Source organism: Conger conger, chromosome 17 (assembly GCF_963514075.1).
Source record: "Conger conger chromosome 17, fConCon1.1, whole genome shotgun sequence".
In the NCBI taxonomy this organism is placed as follows: Eukaryota; Metazoa; Chordata; class Actinopteri; order Anguilliformes; family Congridae; genus Conger; species Conger conger.
This window is the reverse complement of record NC_083776.1, coordinates 22,438,573-22,452,924: the sequence shown is the minus strand read 5'-3', so window position 1 is coordinate 22,452,924 and position 14,352 is coordinate 22,438,573. Positions and strand designations below refer to the sequence as shown.

Genomic DNA, 14,352 nt, shown 5'->3' with positions numbered 1-14,352 from the left:
ACACGCACACACAAACACACACATGCACACATACAAACATACTGTACATAGGCATACTGCTCTCTCTCTCTCTCTATATCACTCCACTGTATATCACTCTACATTCCCTAGATTTGTAGTGCAATCCGTGACTCTTGGATAAGGATTGAGAATAGCTCACACAGAAATACACACGAGGGCAACCATGCATTATTGATGATGATGCGACATGTGGATTGTGGAATCTATCCCTAAAGCTGCGTCTGAAGGCAAGCACCTCCCCGTTTGCAGAATTACGCAATATAGCGACTGGGCCAGATTTCCACTTCCAAAGGAAATTGCAACAACGATTTGTTCAGACTCTTTGAGAACATACCGTCTCGCACCACTGTCAGGAGTGAGCGTAACAATGGCAGCTTGTCATGTAGGTATAACTTTTTTACTTGGGATTTCATATATTGTCACAACAATATTATCGAGCACGTTTGTACTGCTTTTCTGTACTTCTGAAGTTTGTCGCTTCGAAATGTACTGACATGCGCAAGGCTTAAAATTCCTTTCAGAATGTTCTGGATATTTCCTCTGTTAGTTCTCGTCTGTTTTTCTAAGGACAGTGGGCTCGTCGAAGAAATATTATCTTGTTTCTCAGTAGCTTCGGGCTATTCCATCTGGCTTCATATTTTGGTCAATATGAATATCGTAATGGAGTTTTATCTTTTACATGTGCCCGTGTGGTTCACTAATTATCTACACACGTTGTACACTATAGACTATAGACCGGGTATTTTTTATTTTGTATTTTACATACAGTATGTATGTTATACTTCATTTGTACCCTGACAAATGTTTTATTATATATAACTTAGTCAAAGTAAGATATTTTGTAGGTTTTCTCAAGTGAAAGTTTTTATGTTCATTGAAATGAGTCTATTGTTTAAATTGAGAAAACCTTTACAAAATGTCATAATTTCAGTTTAATTAAAGAGTATGCATTTGTTAATCATTAGTTTTTCGGCTTACATGGTTTTATGGATTTTTGTGAATGTTCCCAAATATCCTTGTGAAGAACTGTGTACGGTTGTGTAGTGATGCACATTTTCATAAAATGTCATATGTCTTGATCTGTGTACAGTAATTAATTGCAATATTGTGACCCCCTCCAATCCGCCATATGTGTGCAGTGTGCTGTATGCTGTTTGTGTACAATTAATGACTCATAGCAAAGACATTTGTTTACTCTCTGCCAGGGTCATTTGTATGAATCACTGAATTACCTGTTATTGTTTTAGCAGTACTAGAGAACTTTTACTTTCACCCTAAGAAGCAAACAAGAAGAATAAAATCAACTGAAGTTTTACTTTTGGTCTCAAAACTAAATTAACAACAACTTACTACAGTTGCTGTAAACTAAATTTTTTAAATTTATTTTTACATTGTTTTCATGTTGGCTATTCTATCACCATAATCTATAAACACGCCCATGTTATAGAACCACTTTAAAATAAAACAATTCATAACTTTAATATGTATTAAATATATTTCAAACAAGCTAAACCACATAAAACAATAATAACTCTATGGGCCTGTTTTGCAGACACAGATTAAGCCTAGTCCTTGATTAAATTCTATTGTGAACAAAGCAAATTTAATACAAAACTGACTTTAGTCCAGGACTAATCGTTGTCCATTGGAACAGCCCTGAATAAAGTGAGCATACTCAGATTAAACCTATCCATCACAAAGAGAAACTGTGGCAGAAATATAATAGATTTTCGTCTTCAGAGCTGTAACATGATATTCTCTTATTTTGAACCGCAGTAGCCGGACTGGGCAGCACTAGAACTAATGTTTGCAGTTTCCTTTTTTTCTTTGAAAGCACAGAAACAAATCTGATGATTGCTGATTTATTATATTCTCTGGAGGAATGCACTGCTTCTGCTTTTCCTCAGAGATCAGGAAATAGTCGCTATTGTCACGTTCGACAGTCCATTGGGAAATTTCCTTTTGCAATTGCAATGCATGTCCCCACAGCATAACATATAGTTCTGTAGGTGGTAACTGAGGGATTTTGGTGTTGATACTTTTCATGTTTTCCTAGTTTAGGAGAAAGTGAGGTGCTTTTTCTACCAGTTAGCAGTATAATCTGTTTGAATGCTAGACTGGGAAAAGGCACTGCTTGCAGTATACTGTGGGAGAGTTAAGCATGCCTGATCATTACTGCAGCATTTAACGGTTCAAACATTCATTCCTGTAACCATGACTGTTTTTAGTGTTTGCGCATAATTTTATGTTGTCAAGGAAACCTTGTATTGAGTAAGCTTGAGCTCTGGGAAGAGGAGGCTAAAATTAAAATCAGAACTGTACACTTACAATTTTGGATTAGCAGCTTGGCTTCTGCAGATTGTTGATCCTCAAACTGTAGGTTTTCTGTCTATCAGAAACTTTCAAGTGAAGGTTAGGATATCATTTTTATGTGTCCTGAAATGAAGGAACTATGTTTAAAAGGTGCTATCATTTCTACATGGTGCAACCAAAATGTGTAAAGCTAATAAAATAAAATAATTCTGCATTTGAAGGTTAAACTACAGGGTTAAATAACACTAACATTGTTAGAAATCTGTTTCTAACATCTCTGGCACTGTCAGACTGTGGGAAACCGTGATTCCACTGGGTCCTGGGTCCTGATCCTGCTCTGGGATAGAAACGGGAGCTCTTTCCTTATAAAGATCATCATTCTTAATGATGGAAAAAACATTTTTCACCAGCTATATTACAGTGGGAAAACTCTGACCTTGTCAGTTGGGCTGCTTCATGCATCCGAGTGCCTCTTTTACAATGCCGTGTGTCACTTTGTGTGATACTGTCAGTGGTGGGAGCCCATCATTTGTAACTATAATAACTTGTTATTTAGCTGATGCCTTATAGACTATAAACAACTTATAGACTAGAAACTTAATTAGACTAAGCAGGGGACAATCCCCCCGGGAAATTCAGGAGTGAAGTGAGTAATGGTGAATGTTTATTTGTGGTCACCTTCGGCCAGAAATATTTCTAACAGGAAATTTAGTGTGTCAGGCAATGGGAACATCTGTAGAGAAAAGTCATGGATCATATTAAGTTCCTATACAGTGTTTTACCCTGCTAACGGGCTAGCCAAAATGCTGTAGATATGCCTGTCAAGGTCTCCAACCATCACAACCAGCCCTGATGTATGACGAGATACATGAGGAAAAAAGTCTTATTTTCACTCCGAGGTTAAACAGTCCAGCTCTGTCAGGCCTATAATCCTTTTATTAACCATGTGTTGTATTGCAAAGCAACATGTACTAGTACTAGCCTAGCTTCTCCTTAATCAGGTTGCCTTGTAACATTGCCGGGGGACATTGTCCTCCCCTTTTCTTTATTTTCTTCTCTCTCTTCTTCATTCTAATGTTGTTGTTGCCATTGGTGATTTTTCGAGCCACCACTGTGGGCTGTATGTTTGTATTTTTCATACCAGATATGTAATGTGATTTTATGTTGACATGTGTTCCTCAAAAATGCAATAGAACGGAACTGGTTTGTTAAAAAGTGAATGGTGTGTGTGCCCTGTGATGGGCTGGCGACCTGTCCAGGGTGTATTCCTGCCTTCACCCAATGTATGCTGGGATAGGCTCCAGCTCAGGATAAGCGGGTTAAGATAATGGATGGATGGATGGATGGATGGATTATCAAAGTGAACCATCGGCATCACAATTATAAGCACAACAACGTGGCAAGCGGCACTGTATCGTATAGGATAACCGATTGCATCATCACATCATCACAAACAGCAGTGCCAGTTTAACCTCCCTCTCCTCCCGTGGGTGTGCGGCCATCTGACTCACGTTTTATTGCTCTCTTTCCCACGCATTGCTAGTCCTGGCCTGCCCGCTCTCTGCAGATCAGTCCACGTCTGTGTAACTGCCCCATTAATTTCCTCTGACAGCTGTACAATAAACGTGTGAAGCGTAGTGCATCTCTGGTCTTTGTTCCGGCTTGTGATACTTCTGCAACTCGAGGTTTCCACCTGCCGTTCTCTTTTCAGTGCCTCTCCTGCTTCTTAGGATAATTCTTGTGCTGTTGCATTTCATAAGTACGTTTGATGTGGCAAGTCAATTTATTTCATTTTGGGCATCCAGTGACGAACATAAATAAATGATGTAGGTAATATTGGCATCATTCCATGCGGTCCCACAAATGTAACTATTTATTTATTTTTGGGGGATTTCTTACGATCACTGTTGCAGGATCAAGCTGGTGCAAAGTCCCAGATAAGGTGAACATGACCTTGATCAGGCATGTTTGGCATGAGAGGAAAAAAAATATTTGCCAACCTTTTTTCACCATCATTAAGACTGACGATCTTTATCAGGAAAGAGCTCCCCTTTTTTGCCAAGAGCTGGGTCAGGGTCAACAAATGAGCAACAGATGTTTCCCAGTCTCCCAGAGACAGTGTTAGAAAAATATATATAATAACTCTTGTGTGATATTTAAGCCTGTGCCTTTTTGGAGAATAATGTATGCAGATATGTGATATACTTTATTAGGTACACCTAGCTTGGACTGGGTATGTGTTTGCGGTGTCCTTTGAAAATGTGTAGATTGTGTCTGATACAGGTGGTGTTCCTGCTTTTCAGATACAGCAATGAGCCATGTTGCTGATCCTCCTGGCTTCTGCCGCCTGTTTCCATGGCGTCAGTGCCGGCTATGGTCAGAGGTCCACATTGGCCAGGCAACAGTTTACCAAGCCTCTCCAGGGAACGCTTGCGGGTAAGCCAGCTAGTTTTGTTGCTCTCTAGTGACCACTCCTGGTCAGACCTTGTTATTCTCTGCATCTGTGGAAAATAGTGAGTTACATGTCTGCCATTTCCTCCTGACCGCATGATGGGTTGCATCGGGTCAGATCAGCAAGTTTCTTTAATTTTGGGTTGGGAAAATTGGGAATAAAATCGAGCATAATATTTTTAAATGTTGTTAAACAACTTAACCTTAACCAAAATAAACTTTTGTATCAGACCACCCAATTTTTACGTGAGCAAAAGTATTGGAACATGTGACTGACAGGTGTTTCTTGTTGCCCAGATGTGTCCTGTTAGATTGATTGGTTAAACAATAAATAGTTCTGAATGTCTACTCTTGGTTTTAGCCTTGGGTTCTTGCCTGTGAAGACTACATTTGTGTTAAACAAGATAAACTGACATGAAGACCAGAGAGCTGTCTTTGGGAGAAAAGCATTCCATTTTGAAGCTTCGAAAATAGGGGAAATGAATTGGGAGAAGAAACTGCTGGTGTACTGAGCAACAGACATCAAACAGGTTGACCAAGGAAAACAACAGCAGTTGATGACAGAAACATTGTGAGAGCTGTGAAGAAAAACCACAAAACATCTGTCAGTGACCACAAACAATCTCCACTGGGCAGGGGTGAAGCTATCTCAACCAACTGTTTGAAGAAGACTTATAGAGTGCAGCAATATAGAGGCTATACGACAAGATGCAAACCAATCACCTGTAGTAAGAATTGGAAGACGAGATTACAATTTACAAAGAAGTGCAGAGATGAGCCACAAAAGGACAGCACAGTGGAGGAAGTATCATGGCTTGGGCTTGCATAGCTGCTTCTGGAGTGGGCTCACTAATCTTTATTGATGATGTAACTCATGATGGCAGCAGCAGGATGAATACTCACAGAAGTCTACAAAAACATTCTATCTGTCAAATTGCAGGGAAAATAATTTGGAGGAACTTCATCATGCAGCAAGATAATGACCCAAAACACACTGCCAACACAACAAATTACTTCATTAGGGAGAAGAAGTGGAAGGTTTTAGATGGGCCAAGTCAATCACCAGGCCTTAATTCAAGTGAACATGCTTTTCACCTCCCCAAGAGGAGATTGAAGGGGGAAAAAAACCCCTCAAAACAACAGTTTGGTGAGGTCAATTGGTCTCCGGCTTCATGCAGTTAAGCAAGGGATATGCTACCAAATATTAAGTGTTAGTCACTTTCATTTACTTAAATACTCTCTGTTCCAATACTTTTGTTCACCAAAAAATTGGGTAGTCTGATACCAAATGTGCCATGTATAAGTAGTTTAACACATCTAGGTGTAAATACCAGGAAATAAAAGCTGAAATTCTGAACTTGTCTCATGTTCATCTTTTTATCTCAACCCCAAATGTGTTCAGTTCAAAGAAATTGGCCTTGCTGTTACAATACGTTTGGAGGGGACTGCATATATATGTATATATGAAAAAAACCCCATAAATAACATGTTTGTGTATGTGTGTGTTTTTCTCTGCAGAGCACTGCAAAGACTATGAAACCCAGTTTGAGATAGTCTTCACCGTTCCAGGGGATGCTGCAGTGCTCAACTGCACGCTGGCCAGTCCTGATGTTTTTGACCTCCACAGCACCCCGTACAATATCTCCTGGTATGACTGTAAAGCTGGGAGAGAGCTCTCTGAAGACCTGGGGCAGTTCCAGGTCAGGGGGACCATGCTGTGGTTTCTGAACAGTACACTGGAGGATGCAGGCCATTATCAGTGCATTCTGAGGTATGCAGTATGTCTACGTGCAGGGGCTGTGAGTACTGCTTGAAGGAGACAAAACTGCTTACGAAACAGGCTTTAGTGCTAGTGTGTACCAAACCTTAGCCTTACCCTTAAGGTGATGCTACACAAGGGATTTTTTTGGGGAACACTTGCATTAAATAATTAGACTGTAATGTGTTTTCTGGGCATATGAATTTGTATTACCACATGAGTTGTTTGTATGACCACTTATAAAATGTTATTATCAAATACAGCAGTGTTGGTTTCATAACTGTTTCTGACTGTGTATCATCAATTGCCCATTGCTGCAACTGTTGTCCAAAAAGCTGACTTTTGTAACATTACCTTTAGACTTGGACTTGTGCTTCTTACAGTAGTCTTCCCCTTAGTCTGAGTCATAGTTGTTCTTGTCTTCGTCTCCTTCATCTTCAGCGTATTTTATTAGATTTTCCTGAATCTGTTATTGAAATGTTTACAGAAAATCCTCTTTTGATTTGCAGAACCCCTAATGGCTGCTTTAAACAGAAGTCAGTTCTGAGGGTGGATACAGTCAAAGCTGGGAGCTGTGGTCGACCAGATACATCCCGGCAGATGCTGACCACACAGACAAACAGTTTCCTTGTTTGCCCATTACTTGAGTACATAAGCCAAGCGGACAGTTACTCTATTCAGTGGTATAAGGTGAGCTGTCAAACTCAAAAGCATTCACATGAAAGCAAGGCCAGAGAACAATAGCACCTGGACTCTCACAGAGTACTGTCATGTTCAGTCACTCCCAGAAAGGAGAGCAAAACAACGTGTGTTAACCATTTCAGTCCCAAGCCCAATATGAAGAGGCTCTACCAAAATCCCAAGGGGTTTTGACTTTGGTCAAGAAAATGGAGAGAGTTGAGAGAATGTAGTGGGGTTTGAATAGGGGCTCATGATAGTATAGCAGCCATTTTGATTGATTGAAAAGGTATAAGGTTAACAGTGCTATATGGGATTTTAAGGTAGTTATGCTTGAGTGCCATACGGCATTCTTGAAAGAGCTCATCTGCCTTCCGAGTGCTGTCTATATTTACTATGATCATCATCTATGCTATAGGCTGTCAGATTGATACAATATCATAATTAAAACCTGAGAAAGCAGTTTAATATAAAAATATAGATTTGAATATTGTAAGATTGAAAATCAAATTAAACACCAACCATTAACATAACCTCCATTGCCCGACAGAGCATTACAGTATCTCTTTCTTGTAGGATTGTGAACGTCTTCTGGAAGGAGACAAGTTCTCCCACGTGGGAGGACACAGACTTCTCGTGCGACACGTTGTTGTCAGTGATTCAGGACTCTACACTTGCAGAGTGACGTTCAACCTGACTGGGACCATAGGGTATGCTGCTGAGACCATCGAGTGCGACATTAAGGGTAAAGCTGTTTAATTGGATGAAATGATTAATGAGTGAATTTTGCGAGATGGGGGGGTATGTTTTTTGGGAGGATGAGTTTGTAAAGTAATTATTACGTCTTTGCAGTGCCTTTAGTGAGGATTTGCTGCTAAAAATGCTTTCGTCCTGTTCACAAGCTCATGAATTGTTCTTCAACCTTCTAAACTTATCCTTTGGAGAATGAAAATGCACTCAGTGATCACTTTATTAGCTAGACCTGTACTCCTGCTTGCAAATATTTAATCTGCCAATCCCAATTGTGGCAGTAACAAAATGCATAAAAGCATGCAGACATGATCAAGAGGTTCAGCTGTTTTTCAGAACAAATGTCAGAATGGCGTAGAAATGTGATTTAAGTGACTTTGACTGTGGAATGATTAATGCCAGACAGGGTGGTTTGAGTATCTCAGAAACTGCTCGTCTCCTGGGATTTTTACCCACAAGTCTCTTGTGTTTGCAGAAAATGGTGTGAAAAACAAAAAAACATCCAGTGAGCAGCAGTTCTGCGGGCAGAAACGCGTTGTTAATGAGAGAGGTCAGAGGAGAAGGGCCAGACTGGTCGAACCTAATGATAAAGTGCTCACTGAATATATAGCTGACAGTCAGTGGCAGCGGTAGGGGCTGATGAAGAATGATGTGGCTGAAACATTAACCATTCTCACGGCCGAATAAATAATACTGCTGTTTGTTTTCTTGGAGCGTCACCCAAGTGGGCGAGTCTTTTCTTTTCTGATCCTCATATGTTCCTCATATCACATTTTTTGTGTGCATTTGTCTTCTCCATTACTCTAACCAAAATATGTAAATATTTATGATTTGGCGCCCTCTTTCTGAACTTCAGTTTTGTAATTAATGTTTGTTTTATTTTAATTTTGCAGAACAATGGAGCCTGCGACCCATTGTCTATCAGCCAGTAAATGAAATGGTCAAAGCAGAGTACGGTGAGTGAGTCAGTTTCCACTTCATTATTTTATCATTGCTGCATTCATCAGGGGCATGACTCATTTGTATGCACAGATATTATTGTATATTCAATTTGTAATATGAATAAATTCTGAACAATAACTGGGTGTTGTAAAACAGTGTTTTTAGGTGTGCCCTTTTCTAATTTTGAGGACCCGACCCTCAAGAGGTCTCTGCCTTGTTTCAAAAATGTTTTGTTTCTGTAAAATGAACGGGTGTTTTGTCCCACAGGAGGACATTTCAATAAAACCTGTCGGGTATTTGTGCCAAGCAAGGGAAATCTATCTGTGGATATCTACTGGGCGTCTGAGTTCGAATTCATTTCCACAAACCTTTCAGACCGGGTTCACCAGCTTCATCTAAGGTGGGCTCATTCCCATTGCCTCCATTCAGAATATTTAATCTGCTCAAATCACAGCTGAGTGTGTTGAGTCTCGATGATAACTGAGACTGGGAAAATGACAATCATTGAATATTCTTTGAAATGTTTTACAGTGAGGTCTGTAAGTATTTAGAGAGTGACACACTTTTAAAGGGCTGTAATTCCTACCTTATTTACTCCACATGGATGTACAGTAAATATCCTTTTACCCAAATCAAAGTGCAGGGTTTCATTTGAGGGTATATCCATCCATATCAGGTGCAATGTGTAGCCCTTTAAAACTCTGTCACTGTCCAAATACTTACGGACCTCACTGTTTTTATCTTCTAATTGTTTGTCCCTTATTAAAATGTTCACAGTGAAGAAAATGTGGATGATGGGGTGTTGCTGGAAGTGCTGCTTAATTTCACAAATGTAAAGGAAGAGGATTTTAACCAGAATTACACGTGTATGATCTTCAGCGATAAAGGCGTGGTCACCAGTGACTTCATTTTGCAGCCATCCGGTGAGTGTTGGTTTTTGTTATTCATGTTCAATAAAATTGTCAAGAATGATAAACAACATTTTTCTTCTTTTTGTTTATTTGTTTTTGTTTTACAAAACAATATTGCGTGTTATTGGGGCGGCCTGTAGCGTAGTGGTTATGGTAAATGACACGCAAGGTCTGTGGTTCTAATCCCGGTGTAGCCACAATAAAATCCGCACAGCCGTTGGGCCCTTGAGCAAGGCCCTTAACCCTGCATTGCTCCAGGGGAGGATTGTCTCCTGCTTAGTCTAATCAACTGTACGTCGCTCTGTATAAGAGCGTCTGCCAAATGCCAATAATGTAATGTAATGTAATTTTGTTCTTTGACTTTTTCCAACCAAAATGCAGTTCCATTTTAATACAGTAGATGGCAGTATGATGTTATTTGTGATCAGGCGGGTGCACGGTGTACAAAACTATATTGTATTTTCTGTAACTATTATCTTAAATATCGCACCGGGTCAGCCCGTAGAGGATGGCTTTCTCCGGAGATCAAATTAATAATAAATGCTGCCAAGGCTATAGCATATCAATTTTTTGTTTCCATTTGCGTGTGCTATCCAAATAATTTTATGTGAATGTGTCAATGCAATAATTGTGTATTATACTCTGATTACAGATACAGTAGATGCAGTTAGATTCCATAACTGAAATGCATTGTGGCACCAAGCCATATTCTTATACTGTATTATTCATGACAATTTTTGCTCATGTCACCCTGCTTCTCATTGGCCTCCACTGGCTTCCTATTGCCGCACGTATCTGATTCAAGGCCCTAGTGTTGGTATTTCGGGCTGCTAAGGGGACTGCCCCACCTTACATACAATACTTGATCTCTCCCTACTCCCCAGCTAGACCACTCCGGTCTGCCAGCACTGGTCGCCTTATGGTTCCCTCACTACGAGCACCTGGCGGTCGAGCTGCACGTTCACGCCTGTTTTCCATTCTGGTTCCTCAGTGATGGAATGACTTGCCTACCACTGTCAGGACAGCAGAATCCCTCCCCCTATTTCAACGCAGACTAAAAACACACCTTTTAAAACTCTACCTTAGTCCTCCCTCCTGATTTCCCCCGCCCCCCTTTCTGATATCCCTATCCCTCTTGTCTAATGTTCTTCTTTAGAGGCATTTTTTAAATAATTTTCCAATATTTTCTTCTTTCATTTAAACAGATCGAAACGGCATAATTCACCCGGTACTTCTGTTTGTCAGTTTGGCAGTAACCTTCTTAATCAGTGTCACTGCTTATAAAATATTCAAGATCGACATCGTTTTGTGGTGCAGAAGATCCTTTCCCTATCTCTACACAAGAACAGGTATGACCACGGTGTAATGGGACCAGTGGGATTATTAGTGCAGGGAATGCATGGGTCTCAATGAGAGGCTTTATGAGTGCCGGTATTTGTGGCCTGTGTCTCAGAGAGAATGATGCTCTTGATGCCCCTTTCTTGAATTCTTGAACTGCTGAAAATGTACATTTCTGTGAAAGAGAAAATATGTTTGTATATGTCATCAGTAATGTGATTGTGTTATAGACGATTGGCTTATAAGGCAGAGGTCACCTGCCCTTCCTCATCTTTTTTTTTTAATCCTCCCTTACCCCATCCACTGATGTAATTACATTTCTTGTCAGCCAGGAATAACAGCTAAGTTCTTGTGCGCTCCCCTTCTTATCCCTCTGCTGTCCCTCCTGCCCCAGGGTCTGATGGGAAGGTGTACGATGCATATGTGGTGTACCCCAGAATGTGCTGGAATGGATTCCATGGGTCTGCCGAGACCTTTGTCATCCACACTTTGCCCCAGGTCCTGGAAAAGAAGTGCGGATACAAGCTCTTCATCTACTGCCGGGACAGCCTTCCTGGGGAAGGTAACCAATCGCACATAAAAAAAGAAAAATCTGTTTCAGCAAGTATTTTAGTCTAGACTTAGCATATCTAGACTTAAAATCGTATTTCTGTGACTTATTTCTATTACTCTGTAAAGAATCTTTGTGTCTTCTGTAAAAGTAAATCAAATTAATATGAACTTTTTTTCTAAATAAGATTAAATTAATGCAAATTAGGTGAGACAGTGTGACTCATTTCAAGATTTGCCAATGGAGTAAGGAAATGTATCTTGTCACACAAACAGTAACTTAAAAGCTAAAAGAAAACTTTTCAAGTAAAAAAGTCTTTCAATATGATTGTCATTTTTCTTCCTTTTGTTGAGGTCTCTGGTAGACCTCCAAGCTATCACAGTATTTCTGTGACTTTGTAAGAAGGCCACTAACTTTAACCGTGACCCTGACTCCTGACTCACTGTGGTCATTAAAGATTCCATGAGTAGGGGGCTCCTTGGTGTCCTGGCTAAATTCCCAACCTGGCTTTCTCAAACTGTCACATAATTATCCCACAGTGTATCTGGCTAAAGAAAGTGTGCTCTCCCTCTCAACCCCAGCTGGTGCATGGTGAGTGTTCTGTCGCAGAATGGCTGCCATGCATCACACAGGTGGGTGATACACATTGGTGGTGGTTGAAGAGTGTTTAATTCTCATGTGCTCATCACTGTGAAGCACTTTCACGGTGAGAAAAGCACTATATGAAAGCCAGGCATCAACATCATTATCATCATCATTATTTTGATTATTATTATTGTGATGTGGTAGTTGGGTCTTGGGATATCCATCAGTTGCTCAGTGATCTAACATCGCCCCTCTCTCCATAGCCGTGGTGGACAGTGTCCAAGAGAACATCTCCAAGAGTCGCCGTCTCATCCTCCTGTACACAGGCTCCATGTTCTCCGAGCTGGCGTCCACCCTCCGCTTTGAGCAGGAGATAGGCATGCACACGGCCCTGGTGGAAGGGACGGTCCAGGTCATCCTGGTGGAACTGGAGGAGGTCACAGACTACTCGCTCTTCCCCCAATCTGTCCTCCACTTGAAAAGAAAGCAGGGGGCCATACAGTGGTGGAAGGCAGCCAATAAGGCGACAGGCCACTCTCAGCTTTGCCCCTCTTCCAGATTCTGGAAACAAGTACAGTACCAAATGCCAGTGAAAAGTAGCCATGCGTCCTCTTTGCAATAGCATGGATGTTGGATGTTTAAAGGTCCTCGATGGCATGGTGCATGCCCCACTGTGTTTGGTTTGGCACAGCAATCATTTTGCCTATTGGTTTGACAGCAACCACTTTGTTGAGGCTAATTGGAGAGTCTAAGCATGTGACACTCTCATGTGAGTCGATGAGCATGTGAGTGAATGGTGTGTGTGCCCTGTGATGGACAGATCACCTGTTCAGGGTGTACTGTATTCCTGCATTTCCCTCAGTGCACACTGGGATAGGCTCCAGCACCCACCGCGACCCTGACCAGGAATAAGCTGGTTGGATGGACAGATGGATGGGTGGATGAATATAGACCGGAAACCTGTTGAAATCTTGATTGAAGAAACTGAATGGAGTTCACGATCACATTGTTTTGAATATGGATTGAACTATTTTGCTAAATGACGATCATGTGCACATTCCGAACTATGAAATTTATTCTGCAATAAATGGGAATGTGAAGGATGTGTTGCTCTGTTGTGTCTGGCACATAACAGGCCTCTCACGCTTCAATAATCACTCTAAATAAAGGCCAAGATCACAGTTTTTTACAATGGTTTTCACACTTGTCTCAATACCATGTCCACTTCTTCAAAACTCTTCACACAGTGTGCTTTTGAAACACTCACCTGAGCACATCAGTTAACCTTTGGTGCAAAATGCACTTCCACCACCATAACACTTCAGATTTCACCCAAAAGTGACTCGTGCATAACTGCAGCATATGCTTTCTCCCATAAGACTTTGTCACTCATGTACAATGACCTACAAAACACAAACAACTTGGAGCATTGCTAAATACATATATTATGTGTTTCCCTTTCCTCTATTTTTGCATCCACAAATATTTCATGCCAAGCAGCTAACGAAATCTGTTGGTTTGCCTCTCACAATAGATGTCATGACTGAGTGTGTTAAATTCACAGTAAACTGTAAATTTGTTCTCACAGTGCAATACCCCTCGCCCCCTTGTTACAGGAGTCCCCCAGGGCTCAGTCCTCGGACCCCTCCTCTTCTCCATCTACACAAGATCCCTTGGCCCCGTTATCTCTGCTCATGGCATCTCCTATCATTGTTATGCCGATGACACACAACTCTTTCTATCCTTCCCCCCATCAGACACACAGGTCTCTACCCGTATCTCCGCCTGCCTGAGAGACATCCAGAGCTGGATGGGCAACCACCATCTAAAGCTCAACCCAGATAAGACGGAGGTGATCTTCATCCCTGCTTTAACCTCTCCCTTCTCTGATTTCTCCATCTCACTAGGGGATACCACAGTGACCTCATCCCCTAGTGCAAGAAACCTTGGAGTGGTGATGGACAACAGGCTATCCTTCTCCAAGAACATTGCTACGGTGACCCGGGCGTGCAGGTTCTTCCTGTACAACATCCGGAGAATCCGACCCTTTCTCA

General features: G+C 41.1%; 1 protein-coding gene across 4 annotated transcripts; it reads left to right on the top strand.

Annotated features, from left to right (window-relative positions):
* Positions 1-283: 283 nt before the first annotated feature.
* Positions 284-13,490, top strand: LOC133116475 (interleukin-1 receptor type 1-like). Of its 4 annotated transcripts, none has more exons than XM_061226079.1 (12): positions 284-403; positions 4,638-4,758; positions 6,304-6,556; positions 7,054-7,234; positions 7,799-7,967; positions 8,448-8,522; positions 8,866-8,928; positions 9,182-9,314; positions 9,692-9,837; positions 11,031-11,174; positions 11,558-11,725; positions 12,562-13,490. In XM_061226079.1, the coding sequence occupies exons 2-12, from the start codon at positions 4,653-4,655 to the stop codon at positions 12,918-12,920; spliced, it is 1,797 nt and encodes a 598-aa protein (XP_061082063.1). In that variant the 5' UTR covers positions 284-403; positions 4,638-4,652; the 3' UTR covers positions 12,921-13,490. The 4 variants fall into 4 exon arrangements, with proteins under 4 accessions (XP_061082063.1, XP_061082062.1, XP_061082065.1 ...); XM_061226078.1 differs by having other exon boundaries at positions 4,638-4,770; XM_061226081.1 differs by lacking the exon at positions 12,562-13,490 and adding an exon at positions 12,253-12,555 and having other exon boundaries at positions 4,638-4,770.
* Positions 13,491-14,352: the final 862 nt, after the last annotated feature.

Excerpts from the sequence above, each read along its gene's own strand:
- LOC133116475 (XM_061226078.1), top strand. The coding sequence starts at position 4,653 with ATGTTGCTGATCCTCCTGGCTTCTGCCGCCTGTTTCCATGGCGTCAGT. Across the intron at positions 6,557-7,053 it reads CATTATCAGTGCATTCTGAG|AACCCCTAATGGCTGCTTTA; the intron begins GTATGCAGTATG and ends TTTGATTTGCAG. Across the intron at positions 7,235-7,798 it reads ACTCTATTCAGTGGTATAAG|GATTGTGAACGTCTTCTGGA; the intron begins GTGAGCTGTCAA and ends TCTTTCTTGTAG.